Source organism: Montipora capricornis, chromosome 11, assembly GCF_036669925.1.
Source record: "Montipora capricornis isolate CH-2021 chromosome 11, ASM3666992v2, whole genome shotgun sequence".
Taxonomy (NCBI): domain Eukaryota; kingdom Metazoa; phylum Cnidaria; class Anthozoa; order Scleractinia; family Acroporidae; genus Montipora; species Montipora capricornis.
In genome coordinates, this window is record NC_090893.1 from 8,162,204 (window position 1) to 8,182,588 (window position 20,385).

General features: G+C 40.1%; 1 protein-coding gene and 1 long non-coding RNA gene across 4 annotated transcripts in view; one reads left to right on the forward strand and one right to left on the reverse strand.

Annotated features, from left to right (window-relative positions):
- Window positions 1-663: 663 nt before the first annotated feature.
- Window positions 664-20,385, reverse strand: part of LOC138022772 (protein patched homolog 1-like) — a 54,803-nt gene continuing 35,081 nt past the window's right edge. For both annotated transcript variants that reach the window (XM_068869719.1, XM_068869720.1), the window contains exons 15-26: window positions 18,798-19,896; window positions 18,218-18,454; window positions 17,330-17,405; window positions 16,715-16,857; window positions 16,196-16,306; window positions 16,034-16,106; window positions 12,200-12,291; window positions 11,337-11,528; window positions 10,860-10,997; window positions 7,179-7,321; window positions 6,640-6,739; window positions 664-5,471 (exon numbers count right to left, since the gene is read on the reverse strand). In XM_068869719.1, the coding sequence (XP_068725820.1) occupies window positions 5,025-5,471; window positions 6,640-6,739; window positions 7,179-7,321; window positions 10,860-10,997; window positions 11,337-11,528; window positions 12,200-12,291; window positions 16,034-16,106; window positions 16,196-16,306; window positions 16,715-16,857; window positions 17,330-17,405; window positions 18,218-18,454; window positions 18,798-19,896 (2,851 nt within the window). In that variant the 3' untranslated portion in view covers window positions 664-5,024. The remainder of the gene's footprint in view (window positions 5,472-6,639; window positions 6,740-7,178; window positions 7,322-10,859; window positions 10,998-11,336; window positions 11,529-12,199; window positions 12,292-16,033; window positions 16,107-16,195; window positions 16,307-16,714; window positions 16,858-17,329; window positions 17,406-18,217; window positions 18,455-18,797; window positions 19,897-20,385) is intronic.
- Window positions 7,223-20,385, forward strand: part of LOC138022773 (uncharacterized) — a 36,769-nt gene continuing 23,606 nt past the window's right edge. For both annotated transcript variants that reach the window (XR_011126634.1, XR_011126633.1), the window contains exons 1-2: window positions 7,223-7,356; window positions 9,100-9,417. This is a non-coding gene — a long non-coding RNA (uncharacterized lncRNA). The remainder of the gene's footprint in view (window positions 7,357-9,099; window positions 9,418-20,385) is intronic.

Consider the following 20,385-nt stretch of genomic DNA (forward strand, 5'->3'; position numbering starts at 1 on the left):
ACCACTAATGTGACTGCACAGATGGTATGCGTATAATTCGCCTGCAGATAACCGACTCATTGAATCTGGGGTCTTGATAGTCCACATGCGTTTCAGCGAAAAGAAAGACCGAGAAACGAAATTTTTCTTCTGACAGTTTCGCAGGCCAGGGACTAGATACTTCACAGCAACATTGTCATTTCTTAAGGACGGCGCCTACTATTGTTATTGCGCATACGTTCTGCGCATCTCGAGATACTCGGATTTCCTATGGGTGGTGTTTCTTAATACAGGGATATTTTTGCGCGGTTTTAAACTATCCGGAAATAGTAGATCTTAGTAAGTACTCTTGGTATCCAAAGAGAAATTTGGGGGTAGCCATGCATTTTTGAGAGATAATTAAGCTTCAATTTGAGAAAGAACGCCATACATTGCTTTGTATTTTAAAGCTTTTTACAAATATTATTCGTCATTTAACTTTGAAAAATGCGTGGTTACCCCCAATTTTCTTTTTGGATTTCAATAACACTTGTTAAGATCTACATTTTCTGCATAATCACACACCGGGGCAAAAATACCTTTGAATCAGTAGGCACCGTCCTTAAAGCGAAATGAAAAGCTGAAGACAGACATAACAAGCATCAAATGCTTCTCGCTTTGGTCAAATACCACAAAACAAAGTCACAATGTTAATGAAACTTTATTAATTAAATATCCGATAAGGTTTATTTCAGTGATAATAATTTAATATTTCTTCGTTGGTTTTACTCGTATCCAATAGTATTAACCAACGACTAAACGACGAACGGTATATCAACTTGAAAACTGATCGAGTCGATTTGATAAAGTCAGATCGATTCGCTCGGAGTCCTATAAATCGACTTATTGACTTCGGCATGGGTAAATAAATAACTTAGGGACTACTGCCTCTCATAATATATTACAACATAACCAGTGATGTAATGCGTCTAAGCGATGCTATTTTTCAATATAAACCCCTTATCAACAAGAAAAAAAATTCAAGTGTAGATAGACCTCACGCAACAAACGAGTTATCACTGCGATTGTCGTCTTGAAATAAAAACAAGGTAACTACTTGACCTTCAATCGAGTAAACGCTTAGAGTGTGCCCTAATAACTGACTTCGCTTGAAAACAAGGTGGAAAGATGCACACAGCTCTGAAATTGTTTTTACTATTTGTAGAAAGAAAAGGGCGATAATGATGACGATTGTGATGATGATACTAGTGACACCATGGCAAAATTAAAGTTACTGATAAATAGGGAGCTTACGAAACGACCACGCCGACGGCAACGACGACGCTACAAAACAATAGGTTTAGTGAGCAAAAACAATGGCTCTGACGTGCGTTTTACATTTTGGTACATTTCTTTGCCGTCATCTCCTAAATGACGACGTGAAATGACCAAATTCAAGGTTCTGTGGATGACGTTAGCACATGACGATGAACTTTCAGTTCTCTCTCTACGCTTCCAACCCACTCAGACCAGTTTAATTCCTCGACAGGAACTACATGAAATAGTTTCGCAGTGATATGAATAACGTGGATTTGTATTTTTAAATGAAGTTCTCGTAGCCGTCGTCGTCCTTGTTTCGTAAGCTCCCTAATGACAATGAAGACGACTTTGCTCAGAATTTTAAAGTATCCGAGAGGAAAGAAAAACTAGATCATTTAACTTATCCCCTTGATAGAAGCAAACTCCTTTTTTTTAACCTTATCGCACATTACTTCAGTCTGGCCTTTCACACCAGTTTCAACTGACTTACACATAACCCTGGTTTGATTGCTCTTGGTGTCTTGAGTAATTATACCCCAATGAAATTATTATCCCAGGGATATTCTCATGCCCCCTACGGTACCTTTAAGGGTTGGATAAACACTGGAGAGACTGAAACTTTAATTCTAATTGCCTTGAATACTATTCGAGTTAGTTATCCTAGACAGGAGTCCATTACCCGGAGCCTCCATCTTCCATATTAGCCTTCTGAGTCAACTCTCTCCCGTATGTTTTATTTTTAGAAGCACATCCCAGGGGATTTTGCGGGTGTTTTCACAATCAAAAGAGACTCATGGTCGGCCACTGATTACGTCACAACGCAGCACACCCGAAACACGAAGGTATTTCAAAATGATGAAAGAATATAGCAGTTCTAAAAATAAAACGACATTGGACAGGGTTAACTCTAAGGTATAATAAGTATGGACGCTCCAGTTAATAAGCTCCCGTCCTAGACAAGACTATATTTGAGGCAAACACCCAAGACACTCGAGCCATCCAAACTTTTTTACACAAAAGATTGAAAAAATTAGTACATTATTACAAGAGGCAAGTAAGGGTGAACTAACTGACCAACAGTAATATTTACAATAAAGTACATTTCTCGGATTCATCAATGGTTTCTACAAGAGCGAATTAGATTAGAGTGCTGATCGATCATTTTGCAGTCTTGCCCCAGCAGTTATATAAATGGATTTACTTTCAGATACACTTTGTGAAACGAACAAAGGGCCGCCAAGTTTAACCAATCAGAAGAAGCCATATCACGCGTGACTGCTTCTGACATGACAACTGATTTTCGCGGGAACAGTTATTCTAAAAATAGACTAATTTGTGGCTCTGCTGGGGAGCGCACCCATATCCCACTCTTATCTAATTCACTCTTGGTTTATGAGGCAACTAACTAATTCGGAACCTATGGGTAAGGTCACATGGTGGGTAATTTAACCCCAATTGAAATCAGTTGAAAACACCAAGGGCTTAGTGATCTCTCGACTCTACTCTAAAGGCTTGGATCGTGCAAGAAAACAAGGCTTGGTTAATACCAAACACATTTTTTTACTCTAACTCTCAGGCGGTCGAAAACGAGAAGAATCTTCTCCCGCATTTCGTTCCAAGCCTTCGGATTGCAAGGAAACCGGCAAACCGACTCTTTCCCCCAATTTGAAAACACCTCACGTGATTCACAATTATTTTCTAGACGTAAGAGCGTGCAATCCGGCTTTACCAGAAATGCGAGAAGAAGTTAAAGTGTCCCTGTGATTTAAAAAAAAATCATTTCCTTTTTACTCCAGATTTTTAAAGTGTGTTTGCTTAACACCTGACTGGCAAAATTTTGAGCTTTGACGTTTATCCAAAGGCCGTTTACTTTGAGAGTGTTTTAGATTTCAGGGTGCGGCATTACTCACGTTCAAAATTGACCGATTGGACCTCGGAGGATTGGATCCTGGGAAAAATGACGTCAAAGGCTAACAAGTTTAAAATTTCAGCGTGTGAAAGCAGCTTATTACATATGCTTGTCACATACGGGACTAAATTACTGAATACTGATTGCTGAGACGGAGGGCATTTTTTTCTTAATCGCGAGGGCACTTTTGGTAATCAAAAAGGAGTGATTACTTGATCCTGATTGGTCAACAGTTGCTTATCAAGAGCAAACGAAGTTACAAGAGAATCCACATGTAAAATACAGTTTAATTGAATTAAGCCCAATTTTTGTTGACAGCATCGATTTAATGAATTGAACTTTAACCGAATGAAAGCATGTTAAGTTGATGGTCATTTGTCGTGGCATTCAACGGGCTTCCCTCAATAAGTTTAAAATTTGCCCTTTACGTGATAAACATTTAATCGTGATGTGCCCTCGTGCAATTAAGGATTAATGTCCCTTGTATTTCCAAAGTTTTCCAAATTGCCCTCATCGCTTCGCGACTCGGGCGATTTTGTGAAAACTTTGAAAATACGCGCGAATTTAATCCTTAATTGCCCTGGGGACCATGCGATTACACATACAAAACGCGAGTTAAGAGTCTGGAAGCCCAAAACTCCCGTGCAACATATTAACTCTGTGGCGTACACACGCATTGCATTCTTAAACTAGTAAGCCTTTGACGTCATTCTCTCCTCGATCCAGCTGGGGCCCGTTCCTCGAAAGTCCCGATAACTTTTCGGGCCCGAAAAGCCATTTACGAAACTCCTTCCGCTTGTTTTTATAAGCTGGACTTTAAACATGTTTTCAGGATAACAAAAAGGAAAATGATGGTGAAGTTTGTTGACTTAAACTCTTTTTTTTTTTCTTAAGATACAGAGGGAATTATGACACCCGAAAAGGCCCAAAACGTTTCGAGACTTTCGAAAAACGGGCCCCAGCTCTCCAAAGCCCTTGAGTTAGTAATGGCGGACCATTAAATAGGAAAATTTCAGTTAGAACAAACAGGTGTTTTTTTTTTTTAATCAAGGCTTAAAAACTTTGGTCGCTTAGAGTTTAGTTAACATACTCTTGAAATCCAAAGAAAAATAAAAACTGATTTTTTGGTCACAGGGGCACTTTAACGGTAATACGGGAAATGCAATGTTCAGGGTTGAGAATCGTGTCTGTGCGGTTTCCCTTCCCACAGCCTCCGATTATTTTGGTCAGCGATGACGCTCTGGGAAACAAGAATTATTTTCACACTACGTGAATATACGGTCGCTATTTTGGAAAACGGCGTATAAACTTTTTAAGTCAAGGCCGTCATCTTTCAAGACTTTAGCTATCGCTTCCTCTATAGTTACTTCCTTACCATAAATACAAACAACCCCGGACACACTTTACGAACTTATAAATGCTAAATTACAAGATACATAGATTAACATAGGCCAATCCGGTTGGAGGACTATTAATTACATCTTTCAACTTTTTACACCAATATAAATAACATTATATTCGTCTTTTCCACTCTAAATTATAACTGTGATCTTCTAGTGTTCAGCCAAACTGTTCTAGTTTCGTAACAGTTTATAATTGTCCAGTAAAATCCAGTTTCACTGTTCTGCTTTTTGAACGAACGTCAAATTGACGCAGTATAATTTAACGTACCTCGACGAAACACAGGGTTGCACACCCGGGTTACTTACATCACGCACGCACTGCATCAATGACAAGTCACGTCTCACGCGTTTTCATCCGTTGTGTGAAACATCCTCAATAAGCCATTTTGTTATGGACAAGGAGGCGTTTTATTGCCAACTTCTGCACAGTTCAATCATCTTCTTGGATCACCACCATACTCCTCCATATTCGTAATGCGCATTTCCTCCTTCTCTCTTTCGCCCTCGTTGTGAAGTGGACTAGCGATTTGCGCTCCGCCTCGGTAATTCGGGTAAGATGATCTTTCCGAAGTGTGGAGTTCGACCGTGACCGTGGCGCGCGCAGTCACTCGAGTCACTGTCGAACTGGACGAGTCGGAATCCACCGAAGGAGGACTGCAGTTTTGGCGTGGACGCCTAGTGCCACGGCTTTTACTTTTATGAGGATTTCTCTTGTGGCGGTGAGGCCTACCCCTTGAACCAGAAGACACCTCTTCTTGCTTAGCAACAATACACAACTCGGAGTCGGTAGGAGGAGTTCTCTGCCTGCACGTTGAACTTGGAAGAAACTCCCTATTGGAACCAGCTGATGAGGCTGTTCCGGGTGGAGCGATCTCTTCGATCTGTAAGAGAAAAAGGTTTACTGTTCGTCTTCCTAATAGAAGTGAATCCCCATGCGTCAAATTAAAACGGTCAAACAAAAAGATTTCCCAAATGAAAGCGCTTTTTTAAACCTCTGGGACTCACTTTGGTTCCATCAGTAACTGGTGTCATGAGAAGGTCTCTCCCATACGGCCAGAAATTCACCTAATTTGATGCACACCCAATTTTGACATCCAACGCAAAGTGTCCCTTCAAGTTTAAGGGCGCTTTCCTTTTGTCAGAACTGGCCGGCCAGACCCTTCAGTTTGCAAAGAAAATGCAACAATTTGAAGTAACACTTGTGCATTTACTTACTTACATTCTCCCTCGCACTCTTCTGAAGGAGTATATATCATCTTCGAAATGTGTAGGCATTACAGAGTTAGTACTTCCACATGCCCGGTCAGTTCTGTCAAATGGAAAGAGTCCCAAGCCTTTGCTACCTATTTCCGACAATAAGGCTACGGTGAAGGTTAGTGTTATTTTAGCTTAGGGTAATTGCGCTTCTGTTTATTCTTAATCGAGGAGCAGCATTTGAGGGAAACTTTTGCGACGTTAATTGTCTGTATTCCGAGTCAACAGTAATGAAGTGTTGGGAAGAGGAGCAGGGGGACACTTCGTGACGCCATAGGCGGCCAAAGCTCGCGTTACGCGCGACACGTGACTGTCCACAAAAAAAAACTTGCTGACGTGACACGTAGAAAGTCACATCTCGCGCGTAACGCGAGCTTGGGCCGCCTCTGGTGACGCTTATTGAAATGCGCGTGCATTTAGTTATTTACATTTCTCGACAAATCTAAAGTCTTTCCAAAGGTACACTCCCAACCGACGAAAACGCACAAATTCTTTAAAAACTAACCCCTTCATTTTTCTGTCCAAGGAAGCACTGCCATAATGCTGAGACTGAAGACCAGCCCCTCCCTCCATAACACGAGTCAACCTTTATTCAGAACTTATTTTTCGTTCTCATAATTGTCACTTTTGAACAAGAGGAGCAACAACTAATTTTGAGGTAAAAATTTCATTTAAAACAGTATTAACAAGGAGATGTTTAGAGCGGACAAGCTTCGAATTACTAATTCAAAACGTGAGTTTGGTCTGATTGGTCTGTTACAAACAAGAAATTGATGAATTTCGGTGATAACCTACCTCAGGTCCTGGTCCCACTAGAGACAATAATACCGGCAAAAACACCAAACCGTTTAATGTTCCAATTACAATCAGCGCAGCCAACAAATGAAAGAAATATCTAAAGAACAAAGCAAACGAGGTGATACAAATCAGACGTGACTTTAATTATAAATTCTTTTGCTTCTCCGCCTTCTAACAAACTATTTGTAAAACTGTTTAACAGCCATCCATTTGACACCGATCGTTAAAACAAAAAAAAGACAAAAAAATCCTTAAAGGCAATGTTAACATTCGAAGTGGCCCGAATGAATTTCTTCAACTTAATTTCCGCAAATCTAAGGAGATTTTTACGATGACGAATCTTTTTCACGACCAAAGAAAATAAGAAACGTCTTATTGAAAAACATACGTGCATCTCTTTCTTTGCAAAGAATGATGGTATAGGAGGCCTGGTTACCAGGATTTTTTCCACCATGTGTCAAGACTCAAAACAAGTTTCACAAAACTATTATCTTAAGCAGCTATAATAATTTTATCTTCTTGCCTAAATGAACTACCTGACAATGAAATCAAATTCTGATCCCGCCAGCATGATAACACCAAGTAAAGTGGAAACTGCGCCATCAACAACAGGCGAGAAGACGTGCTCTACTGCTTTTTGCATTCGTTGATTTCTGTCTCCTACGCTTGTCAAAAATTGCTGGGGAGAATAAGCAAAAAAAAACAACAACCAAGGTAAGCTTACTCAATGAACAAATGTGTCACAGACAGAGTAATGCCACAAATGTATTTTATTCAAGGTTACATAGGAAAAAAAGCAAAATTGGAGTTGGCTAAGATAACTTTGTTTATTAGTCATTGAGGATCGGAGAATTTTCTGGATACTATTTATTGCGAAATTCTCCGGATAAATTTTTCTCTTAATGGAAATTATAGTCGCAAGCAAATTATAGCCGCTTTACTTTTCAGACGATTCTCCTATTACGTAAGGGTTATTTTGAGGCAACGAGGGGACTGGCAGGTCTAATTTGCTGGTCGCAGGTTGCAGGCCATTGTTTCACCAATACAGAAAGTATCCTAAACATTCTTAAAAGCTAACCTTAGGCCTAATAATTTAGGCCTAAACAAAAGTTTTTAGGCCTAAGGTTAGCTTTTATGAATGTTTAGGATACTTTCTGTATTGGTGAAAAAATGACCTGCGACCTGCAGATTAGACCCGCCGCGAGGGGATATGTGATTTAGGTGCCCTCGGTGAATAAATCACGTATCCACGAGGTGCCTCAACCGGCTTATTTTTCACATGGGCGAGGTACACTGTATCACATGGGCAAGGTATCAACCATGACATGTTTTTGTTCGTTGTTTTGATACACGTACACTGACAATAGAACAATGGCTGCGAAAAACGCAGTGGGGTTTATCCATTGTAAAACAGCATAATAGACCAAGGCTGTTGCCTAACAGGAGCCCGGTAGCCTGGGGCTCCCAAAGAATAGCTCTGGGCTCCTTAATTTTTCACAGCAACACCTTTCACTTCATATGTTGGGCTCCTAAGTTCTCAGCATTTAGCTCTGAGGGCCCCTTTAAAATTTTCTTAGGCAGCAACCTTGTAGACATGTCATTTTTTTTGCTTTTGGTTTACCGACCAAAACAACCATTTTTATGCGTACTAAACAAGCTTTACAATACATTAAAGATTAGGAAAATAGCTCTGGGATTTGGACATTGTTGAATAGAACTGACAGCTTAACAGCTCAGGGATGTAGATAGAAGCCAGCAGCTGGAAAAAATCGCCGGCTATTCCGAATAAATTTCCGGGTGATCAAGTAATTTGAGATTTTGGGATTCGTTGTCTATTTTATAATTTGTGAAAAAAGAAATGTACTACACACCCAAACTGTACCTACTGACAGAGACTGGCTGTATAAATGTCCAAAAGGTTGATTCATTACAACAGTAGGTAAGAGGTGATCCAAGATCTTGTGTGTTTGGTAAAAAGCTTATTTGCCAGCAGTATTTCTACTTCGTGTATGTGAAATCATGTAAACCCGCAGTTCACACATTTCAAATGTGTCGTATAAGCTGAAATGTCAGCGAGAAAAAGGAGGAAAAGAGATTCTCAGGTACTTGGTAGAAAGAAATTCTTCATCTCTGCCGAAGATATTTCATCAAACTCTGGCGGACCGAGTGAAAATTCAAAGCTATTACTACGACAGAATCACCACGAGACACTGAGAGCATGTGTTCAAACAAAGTGACATTTTTTCATCACAAAGGCAACAAGAAATTGTATGAAAATATCACGAATGGCCTTGAATTTGCCTCCCAAAATCAAGGAAAAGCATTTGAGTCTAACTTTCAAAAATTTTCAGGGAGGCATGCCCTCTGACCCCAACTGGGCATTCTGCCTGTCAAGTGCACATTACCGTCTTTGCAAAATTTTAGCTACATCCCTGCAACTACTTCATTTTTTTACAGATGGCAGACGTGAGTGACTCTGAAGAAGAACTTTTCCTCACACAAAGTAGCTTTAATGGCTCGACAAATCGGGGCAATGAGTTGGAGAAATTTGTATCAATCGGCAAGAGGCCAGTTTAACATCGAGGAGGCGACAGAAGGGGTTGATCAGCTTTGACCACTCGGACAAGCATCAAGAAGTCTCAATTGGCAGCATTGAAAAAGAGACTGAAGCAAACAAGACGAAAGCGTCGAAGAGAGGATATCATACACGTAGTCATGGATGACAAAGACCTGCTGCCCAGGAACAGTGAGAGAATCCCAAAGAACACTAAAAAGGTAGACCTCTGGTGTTTGAATGTCTGGAATCAGTGGGCAGCCAAACGAAAGTCATTTTGTTTGTCAGTGCATGAAATGGAAGGCATGTGGGTGTGTGTGAGGGGAATATTACTGTAATAATTATTCACCTAGGGGATTATCAACTTTAATAAGGGGGTTATTAAAATATCAGCCCCGCACTCTCCTGTTACAATAAAAGCCGCCCCCAGCTTTTCGGACAGCTGTTAATTAGCAAGGTTTATTCAATATAATCAGCCTTGAAGAACGAAGGAAGACCAGCCATGTGAAAAGTTAATTCACAATATCGTCCCGCTAGTTCAGCTCGATATCAATCTTTTAAAATTTACTTTCTGATGCAAATAAAACTGCAGAGGTACAATGTGATTTAAATGAGAAAAGCAGAGGTTTGTGTCATAGCAAAGTCAACAGCAAGATCACGTATGTCAGTACCAAGGAGCTGCTGGAAAGGGTCAAGTTTTTCGTGTCTAGGACGGTAAATTCAATCAACTTCTACAGACACCAATAACAATAGAGAAATGTACATGTACGACTTCTGGTGGATGAACGAAAGAAGCTAATGAAAGATCTTTTGTTTTCATCCACCAACATGGTGGCGATGATGTCACATGAAAGCCTCTGATACTGACTCAAGCCATATGAATATGGGACGAAAAAAGGACAATCACAGCAGACAGAAGACAGAAAAGAGACAGAACAGAAAAATGGAAAATCTTATATGCCATGACACAAAAGAGAATAGGTAGCAAGAAACAACTGACAGAAACGTCCATGATGTCAGCCATTGTCAAAAGCCAGTGACACCATTAAATTTTGTTGCTGACCACAGTCTTCTTGGCTGCCAAAACAAAGGATAAGGTTCTTTTGGTCCTGCGATTGTCACATTAATTTGAATAATGGAAAGAACACTTGTATTAAGCTGATATCTTCCCTACAAATGCTGCTATTGAAAAAAACTAATGTATTTGTTAAATCCTCAATGTGATTGCACTTCCTCACTTTGCTATCACAAAATTGTTACTTTTTCTGCCACCTTTTTGGGTAAAAAAATGGTCACCTGTCCTTGTCTCAAGGTGATACAATGAGCCCCCACAATTCCCCAGAAAGGGCAAGTTATGCTATTGGAAAGACTGAAAACTGTTCAGAGCAGATGTGAAGATGTACAGTGTATAGTCACTGATACTGTAGCATGATCATATAAAAATCAATCCAGCAGCTTTCACTCCTGTTGTTGGTTAATTGTATGAGCTATATTTGTGGTTCAAATTTTTTTCCTGGCTCAAATTTGATTTGTCCTTTGGTCAAGATTATGATAATGAAAATTAGACCATAAGAAAATCAAAATTTAACTGGTTTGAAAAATGTTAAACCCAGGAAAAATTTGAACCTCAACATACAGTGTGTTCACTGCCAATATGACTTACCATACACATGTGAACAGTGAACTCAACACCGACTCCAACAGAAAGAATCAGCGTGACGGCAGGTACAGCACTAAGTTTAATGTTGGTCAACCCCATGAAGCCATACAACTCCACAGTGATCATAATCAGCACTATCACCTTTTAAAACAATAATAACAATATTAATGATAGTAATGATGACAATGACTATGATGTTGATAATGATGATAATAACAATAATAATAATAATAATAATAATAATAATAATAATAATAATAATGATGATTTGAAAAACAGGGCGACACTTTTAAGCTTAGGAGACATGTTTCGATTTTAGTAACTCATCTTTAATTCACAATGTTGAATCATGTCTTAAAAGTGTTGTCCTATTTTTTTTTCAAATAGTACCTTGAAACTAATCCATAATAACAATGATAATAGCAATAAATACACCTTGTTGAAATAAAAAGGTGTCAATGAAAATGATTTTACACTTACTATGAACACTGATGCCCAGACATTGCATAATATAAGTGCCATGACCACAAAACTTGCAGCCAGGACAATTGCAAGAGCAACCAAAAGGTGCTCTCCCAGCCAAATGTACTGCTCCCAGAAAGTAAAAGGCATTCCAGTCGGGTAGTTGGGCAAACCCAGTTTGGAATATTCCTCTGATATGGCACGGACACTCTGCAAAGAACAAAGCAAGGACGAGTGATGTGACTCTTTATTTACAATACTTCATTATTTGCAGGTTGACTTAATTGGTATTAACTTTACTCTTGCAAATGTTGCATATGATATCATTGTTTTTTCTCCATAATCATCTTGGCAATTTAACTTATTAAATAAAAACACCTGGCCCCTGCAATTCAAAAGAACCTTGGATAGACAAAACTTTAGCCAATACCGTAACTCAGTGACTCAACCAGTGTTAATTTTGGTTTGACAAGTTTTTCTAGTACATGTAAAAGGCTGTTATCTTCATTTAGAATTTTACTTCTCCACATAAAGCCCCACAAGCCTCCAGCTTCCAATATCACATTGTATACATTTTAACACACTTTGCTTTCCTTTACTTTGAAACAGAAAGGATCTGAATTTGGGGAGATCTGAACGTTTTTATAATGCTTTCACTTCACCAGGGCATCATTCAATAGTAATCCACACTCTATAATCCCTTTAATTAGCAGACGCACATCAGTAAAGAATAAGGCAATTTGCTTTCTGCACAGTGGTCTTTAATCTGTGTACATGAGAGCACTAGCGTTGCAAAGATTTTCCAAAGTTTCTGGAGGCAATTTTATTTTCTTCAATTGCCACTTTGCCACATGTGACAATTCCTTGATTTTTTTCTATACCTTTATTGCATCGATGAAATCCTTCGTCTCCCGTAAGTTGATCACATAGAACGGAATGTAAGAGAAGTTTATAGGTGGGGATGGTGGCTCAACTGTTGATAAATGGAATCAAAATAACTCTGAGCTGTGAGTTTTACGATGAATAACCCTCATGTTACTTAATTCTGGAATGTGTGAACACAGGAACATTCAGGGGAGCAGGGGTGGTGCAGTGGTGAGAGCACTCGCCTTCCACCAACTCTGCTCCAAGAGGTTTTTACCTGGGTACTCTGGTTTTCTCCTCTCCTCAAAAACCAACATATACAATACAATATTGTGTTGTATTGTATTGTATTGCATTGTATAGAGCACTTGTGCTTGCTAAAATAATAACCTTGAGATTTAAATAAAGTGACTTAAATATTTAGTGATGATGATGATGATTATTATTATAGCAGTACTGTACTTCTAGATACTGAACTTACTAAGGAACATAGGGCGTATTAACGTAACCTATGCTCCTTCAGGGATTATAACTTTATAATAATTATGCTAAGTGCAAAATAGTAGAAACCTAATAACATTATATGCCTGTAAAAAACTAATTTAAAAACAACGACCTAACATTTGCTTGAAAGACTGGCATTTGGTTAAAGTCAATTAGGCAGCAACCTTGAATGTCCGAGGGATGTGGAGCGTACTTGAAATGACCGATTTCTGCATTAGCCTTAAGATTTCTCTGCACCTAGAACCTAGGAGCACCCTGAGGGATCTTTACATGTCCACACTCCAGCCTCCCAGCATATCTATGATCACATTGTATTGGTTGATCTTATAACCCTTGTACTGTGCTTTCAGCTCCCATCGAAGCGGTTCATACTTGAGTGTTTTCTCTTCACCTTTCTTGCCACGATTCTCGACCCACAGACAGCTTATCTCGATGGTACCGGTACTCACTATCTTTTCCCGATGGTTAACTATCCTCGCATCCACCCAGTTTGTCCTCACCTCATTATGCTCTGTGAAGATGGGAAAAACCCAAAACGCTTGCACATCTTGCGATTCATACAATGGCTTGGGTTATATCTTGGAGTACCACGGGGAGACCTCATCAACCAGCTTAAGGTCTCGTAAAAGCTCAAAGTACCACACCTTTAAGGCCGCATTATGCCTCTCAAGGTATTTACTTCGGACTAGCGTTGAACATCCCAAGATCACGTGTGCCATACTCTCTGTTCCTTTCCCACACAACCTACAGGTGGTGTCATTTGCAGGGGTGGTACAGATCTTATGATAGGAGTATACCTTTGTTGGTAGCATCTGCTCATACAGCTCCATCATACCCGCGATCGTATGAGTAGGCGCGCATTGCCATGGCGCCATCCATGAGAAACATTTTTGTCTACTCAAGTCTTCATCATCCCATCTGGAAGTTAAAAGCTTTCCTTGGCACCTCTCTCCTCTGGTTTTTTCGGTGTACGGACCTCTAACTCTCTGCTTTAGCTTATCCTTGATCTTCTCCTTCAGCACTTCTTTGCCTTCCTCACCATACAACTTCAGGTTGGGGTACGACAGATTAAAAGAGACACCCAGCTCTTCAGCAAATTTCCCTGCCTCTTTCATGAGTGACCTGTGCCCTTTAACAGCAGCTTGTTCTTCAAAAGCACGAACTGGGCCCATGGTAGGATCTTCATTTCCGTATAACTTAACAGCTGACTTGATTTTAGTCTGCTTGTATTCAGCCTTCACTGACTTAACACCACGCACCCCCAGGTGTCTAGGGAGATACAGGAGTGCAGTTGACCGAAGTGGGTGCTTCCCACCATTCTCGAAGATGATTTTACAAGATTCCCTGTTGATGTTACGAATGTCAGTTACGCACCATTGCTGTGACCACATGAGATAATTATGACCACCGGCAATGCAAGCTGGTTGGTAGCTGTGACTTTGTTCTTATCCAAGAGGGGACTAGACCAAATGACTGATAACCTCAGGCTCTGTAGGTAAGCACGAGCTGCAATGTCTAGAGTTAGTTTCTCCTCCTGTAGTAGGTGCTCTGGTGTGCCCTGGAAGTGATACTGCGCATCTTCTTTCAAACAGTTGATGGTAGCCTGACCATCAGTGAACCATTAGAGGTCTCACACACTACTCCGAACCGTGCGTGCAAGACATCGCACTTTTTTGGGTTCCACTGAAGTTCAAGGTTTTCCATCGCTGTTTTCGCCATCTTCAGCACCCTGTCCAGCTTTCCTTCAGATGCCCCGCCCACCTTAAGATCACCAACGTAGAGGAGAATGGTGACCTTGGATGCAATAGGCTTTGAAAGCCTATACCCTTCAGCGAAGCTTAACTTCCACACAACAGGGTTGATACATAGAGTAAACAGGCGTGGACACAGCCCATCCCCTTGTGGGAGGCCTCTGTTGAAACGTATGGATGATGACAGTTCATTTCCCTTCACGGTGTGTGCCGCAATCTTTGTGTTCCAGCTATCGCATAGCTTGCTGACAACCTCGCAAATTCATTTTGGAAACTTGTGGAGCCACATGATCTTCAACCAGTCGTGGTCAAGACAGTCATATGCCTTGCACACATCTAGCCATGCAACACTGAGGTTGCGCTTGTTGCGATGACAGTCCAAAGTAACCATATGATCTTTCATAAGATTATCAGTCATGCCACTACACTTTGCTTTCGCTCCTCTCTGGCTCTTTTCCATTAGCTCATACTTGTCCACATGTTCATGCATAGGGCCCAAGATGCATGAGGTGAACCACTTGTATGATGTGTTGAGGCAAGTGATAGGACACTGATTTTCACTTGTAAAATCGCCTGGCTTCAGTAACAGACTGGTCCTTCCCTCTGTAAACCATTCAGGGTACATCATTGAGGTATCTGCAGCCGCTTTAAATGCAGATACCATGCCTTCGTGTAGTAATCAATGCGCGTTTCCACCAGTTGTTTACTACCCTATCCGGACCTGCTGCGCTCTTCTTCTCCTTCTTCTCCTTCTCCTTTTCCTTCTTCTTCTTCTTCTTCTTACATCCCATTGACCGAATGCAAAAATGGCCGCCAACAAATTATTCTTTTGTCTTTGTGTTATGTAGCCTAACTAGCCTTGTTTAACAGCCCAAATTGTTTCAATTTTACGCGTGTGAACAAGGCTAGTTAGGCTTATTAACACAAAGACAAAAGAATAATTTGTTGGTGGCCATTTTTGCATTTGGTCAATAACACCTCAGAATTTTCATAAAATAATCACAACACTCAATTTGCATGTGGTTCATGCTGTTTGTGTGTAGGCTACACAGTATCTTCACAAGTAAACTTGATTTAAATAGACATTACGGTTGTATCTTGCCACTTTTGCTTGTCTTTTAACAGCTTTTAGAAAGCACCACTGATGAAATCAGCCATTAAAAGACCAGGGCCCAGTTCCTCGAAAGCCGATTAACTTAATCCAGGATTAGCGTAAACTTTTGTTTCGCGTTTTCAACTTTTTGGTGAAAGTTTCTTTTGCTTATTTTTGTTTTTTAAGATTGACGTCTTCTCATGTAAAGTTCTGCCAAAAATCTGCGTTGAACAGCATTTGGGAGTAGAGAAATAAACTGCTTGGTTAATTTTTCATCTTAGATTAGCGTTAATCGGCTTTCGAGGAACTGGGCCCAGCAAAATAGAAAGAAGTGAAATTAATGTTGGCCAAATGTTCCACAACAAAGATTCATCATAATCTCTTTCTTTAGGCAAGCTGCAATTCTTGGTAGGTACCACTGAATGATTCATTTCTGCCGTTGTACTACTGTGTTCAAACTGAAAAAGTACATTATTATGTATAAACGTCTGCAGATTTCTCACCTCTCATGGCATTGTAGTCTTGAGAGCTTCTTTTGTTGGCCCAGGATACCTCTGGTTCAGGTCTTATGTTTGCCTATACCACAAAAGAAAGGAATAAAAATTGTCCATTAGTGAAGATACTATAGAAGCACACTCTGGAAAAGGACTGTTATTGTGGCAAACCTTTGACATAGTGTAGCCCATGTCATCCACATTGTACCAGACCATAAGGTACTTGTAGAAAGTCTCTGGACGAATAATCCCTTTTTTGCTTACCAGTCTAACATCACGAACCTGTTGATGCAATAATTCACAGCCCATTAATTACACAGTCTTAGTTTAGCAAAGTTAACCACTATAAGTTTGCATGAAGCAATCTCATCTGGTTTTCATTCACTACACCTTCTATCAATTCCACTGTTCTGACTGTCGCTTCTCAGCTAATTGCCAAGCCACAGAGAAAGCCTCTTATAATACATCACCGACCAACAAAGGTACAGTAAGACAGTTATTTCTGACAATTCCCATTTGTACAAGAACAAATTCTACAATCTCATTTTACTCCAAAACAAGTTGCAAAAAAATGATTTCCTGCACATTTTGTCATGTCCTTTTCTCACCAAAGAAACTTAACTAAAAAGGCTCAAAACAAAATCTTAAAGTACTTTGCTTTGTAAACTACATACATATGGATATACATACAATGGATCTGTTGATGGTCTCTTTTTCTCCAGTTTGTGCTAACAGTTTATACCCAATCACACCATCGTCAGATGCATTCTGCAACCATCCGTTGTAAGTTATTCTTCCTGCTTCCCAGTCTTTGTCAAAAGCTTCTTGCAGACCTGAAAACAAAGGCATAAATTCAACTTAAGACTTACATTGTTTGATGCTGGACTTTTTAAATCTCAAAGATGGCAAGAATTTAACATGAAATTCTAACAACCTTTAAATAAGTGGGGTTTTTTTAAGAGTAAAGTAAAATTTGAAATTGGTTAAACACAATGCCAACTCACAGAAAAAGACAAAAAGATAAAGAGCAGATGAAGGGTTGAAGCTTAAGAGGTCAATGATTTAAGGGTTGTACACATTACTTTTGCATTTTTTTTTTCATATTTAAATCACTTAACTCTACCACAGATCAATATACAGCAAGGTCTGGTTACATTAATCACTCACTGAAAAACTATGTCCCCATTAATTTTATAAGTTAAATCTTCAAACGAAGCCAAAAGGTAAAAAAGTAACATTTCATAATAATTATTCTTTTGTGTGCTGTCTGGAGTTGAGCAGGACTCCTAAAGGCATTTGACCTACCTTTTAGCCAATCTCTAAAATACATCAACCAGAATTTTGGCAGCTCCTCCTCTGGAGTTTTGATGATGTTTGGAATCTGCAGGAAAAAAAATAACTTACTGCTGACATCTTCAGGTCAACGTGAATTGATTTATTATCACAGAGGAATACTTTGTGTAAGAGATATAGGGAGGAACATCATGTCAGAAGCAGCAAATATGCAAACAAAAGACATCTCAGTTCTTAATAATTACATGTACATGTATGGTCAGGGGCGTAGCCAGGATTTTTCAAGGGGGGGGGGGGGGGTCACACTGTGTCAAACAGATGGTACTCACCAGATTGTCGCGTTTTGCCACCTGAATATTGTAGGTTGTTTGCTTAAAAATAGGCTTACAAAGGGGGGAGTGGGGTCACAGGCACCCCAGGATCCACCCCTGGCTATGCCCTTGATGGTCATGTATTACATTCAGTAGAAAGCCGCTAAAACCAATGAGTCTAAATCATGGTGCATCACAAACACAATTTGGGAGCTTCAGATGCAACAATGTCAAGAGAATGTTACCAGAGAATGACTCTCATAAATGAAATTAATGGCTCTGTACCTGTCTAGCATTTCAGGACACTTTTTAGCCCCCCTTGCTGATGAGCAACCACATGGAATTACCACACTTTAAAATTGGAGGGCATAAAACTTTGCCTTCTCTACCAAAACTTCAAAGCAATTCAATTAGTATGATTGCAAATCAAAAGTATCATGTGGTCAAATGATGTTGACACACTTTCATTGATCACCAAACTGGTTCATCTTGTTTATGCTAACTCTAATGGAAAATAGTTCAAGATAATATGCTTTAACTCATACAACCTGGTGGGGAAATGAATTTAAAGTTGAATAATTTGTGTTACCTTCTTAAAAGCATTGTGAAACTTGTAAAGTAAGTCTTGGCCATTTGCATAATCATATCCTTCCATGGTCACACCAGCAATCTCGTAAAATGAGAAATACTTGAACTGGGCTTCAACAAACTTGTGCTCTGGGCTTTTCCTTGGGACCACATCTGTTAGATCCAAGCCTTCTTCCACTTTCATGCAACCATACAACCCAGCAGCAAAAAGACAGGCAAACATAAACAAAACAGTAATCTGATACAGAAAGGAAGAGAAGAAATTCTTTTCATTTAATTGTTCCTTTAACAATTGTATCACTACTTGAAATTTGCGTGCCTGAGACATTCAGGAGATCCGATTATTGGCAACCAGATCTTACAGTAATGAAGAAGGAGGCTGCTCCCATGGGTGGAAATTCTGGAAATGCAGCCATGAGCCCCTAGGCAGCATGAAAGAAAAAGGTACCTGTCACACGACAATAAAACAATAAGCCTCTTAACCCTTTCTCCTGTGAACCTGCTTTCGTTAATGAGTGAAATTGTCTGGCAGAAGACAAAATTTCTTGTTGTCTTTATTGTGTTTACTAACTGTAACATACCTTCACAGGCATTTGTTGTAGCCATGGCCCATAGTGATCTCTAGCAATGTAGTACAAGGAACACTTGCTCATCTTCTCTGTCACTTTTCTCCACCCACTTCTGGCATTTTGTGCCAAAGGCCCCTGGATACTTTGCGAGGTTGAAGATCTGGATTCTAACCCTGGTGAAAACCTCGACTGCGAAGTCAGTGTTCTGAAAGACTCATGTGTAGAGGAACACTCTGCCATTGCCATGGCTGTTTCTCCATTTGATGCAGCATTTGCAGACAACTGAAACTGAACATTTCTGGGCACACCTTGTGACTTGCTGTCTTTTCTGCTGCTAAAGAGGACCGAGTTTTCATTGATTACACCATCCCTGGAGTAACTCTTGCTTGGATATTTTGCGTTCTCATTGACAACACAGTCTTGTGAATGACTGTTACCAGCATACCTCTTGACTCTTTGCTCAAATGCCCCTCCTGAGCAAGCACAGTCATTACTATTGTTTGATTCTGGATGAATCTTCATCATCCTGTTCTCATTGACAACACAGTCTTGTGAATGACTGTTACCAGCATACCTCTTGACTCTTTGCTCAAATGCCCCTTCTGAGAAAGCACAGTCATTACTATTGTTTGATTCTGGATGAATCTTCATCATCCTGTTAAAGCCTTGGCACGAGGGTCTGACAGCTGTTTCTCTGCCGCCTTTCTGGTCTGTAGCCAGCTGAACTTGCACAACATTTGCCATAGCCTCAGCTTTAGCTCTAGAGTGGCAAGTGCCTTTATGAATATTCCCTAAGGCAGTCAGCTCAAACTCTTCTGGTTCTGATACCTGATAGGGTTTTCTCCCCTGTCCTCTCTTATGCTGACACTGTATTGTTGGTTGACTGTCCACTTCTGCTAAGGCCGAGGCTTGGACAGTCACAACACTTGGTAAATGTATCGTCTGGGAAGCAGTTGCTTGCACGCTGCCAGGAAGAATAACAGTCCCGCTAAGACCCTGCAAAATGGCAGAGTTATCCAACGTAGAATTGCGAGAGTTGTGATAGCAATGATGCATGAAACTGCTATCTCCTGAGGTGCTTGGTGGGGTGGAAATTGTGCGAGGCACCGTTCTGTAGTAGGAAATAATACACACATCAATCTAACTTGTGTCTATTCTAAGCAATGCATTACAGGCTCATCTATACAAATGGATTACTATTTGGATAGTCATAGCCAACTGATGGCCTTCAAAATTAGTCATTTGAAGCAAACCAATTAAAGAAATGCCTGGGGGAAAGCCATGGTGACTGCCCAAGCATAGCAAAAATACCCCAGCTGCAGCTTCTTCAAGACACAGTATCCCTGAAACTTAGAAAAAGACTAACTGGACCTGATAGTTAGCCAAAAAAGACAGGAGAGCCAAGGAACAAGAAGGACCAAAAGAGAAGTGCAAAAGAGGAATGACCTGTGAAGACTGCCAGAAAACCAAGCTATGGAGCAAAGTTCAAATCCCTAGCTAACTTCAGAGGTAGACATTGAAAAAAACCACTGACATCACTGGCTCAAGATTATTTTACATTGCTTTGCTATCACATTTTTAGCAACATAATAAGTAGAAA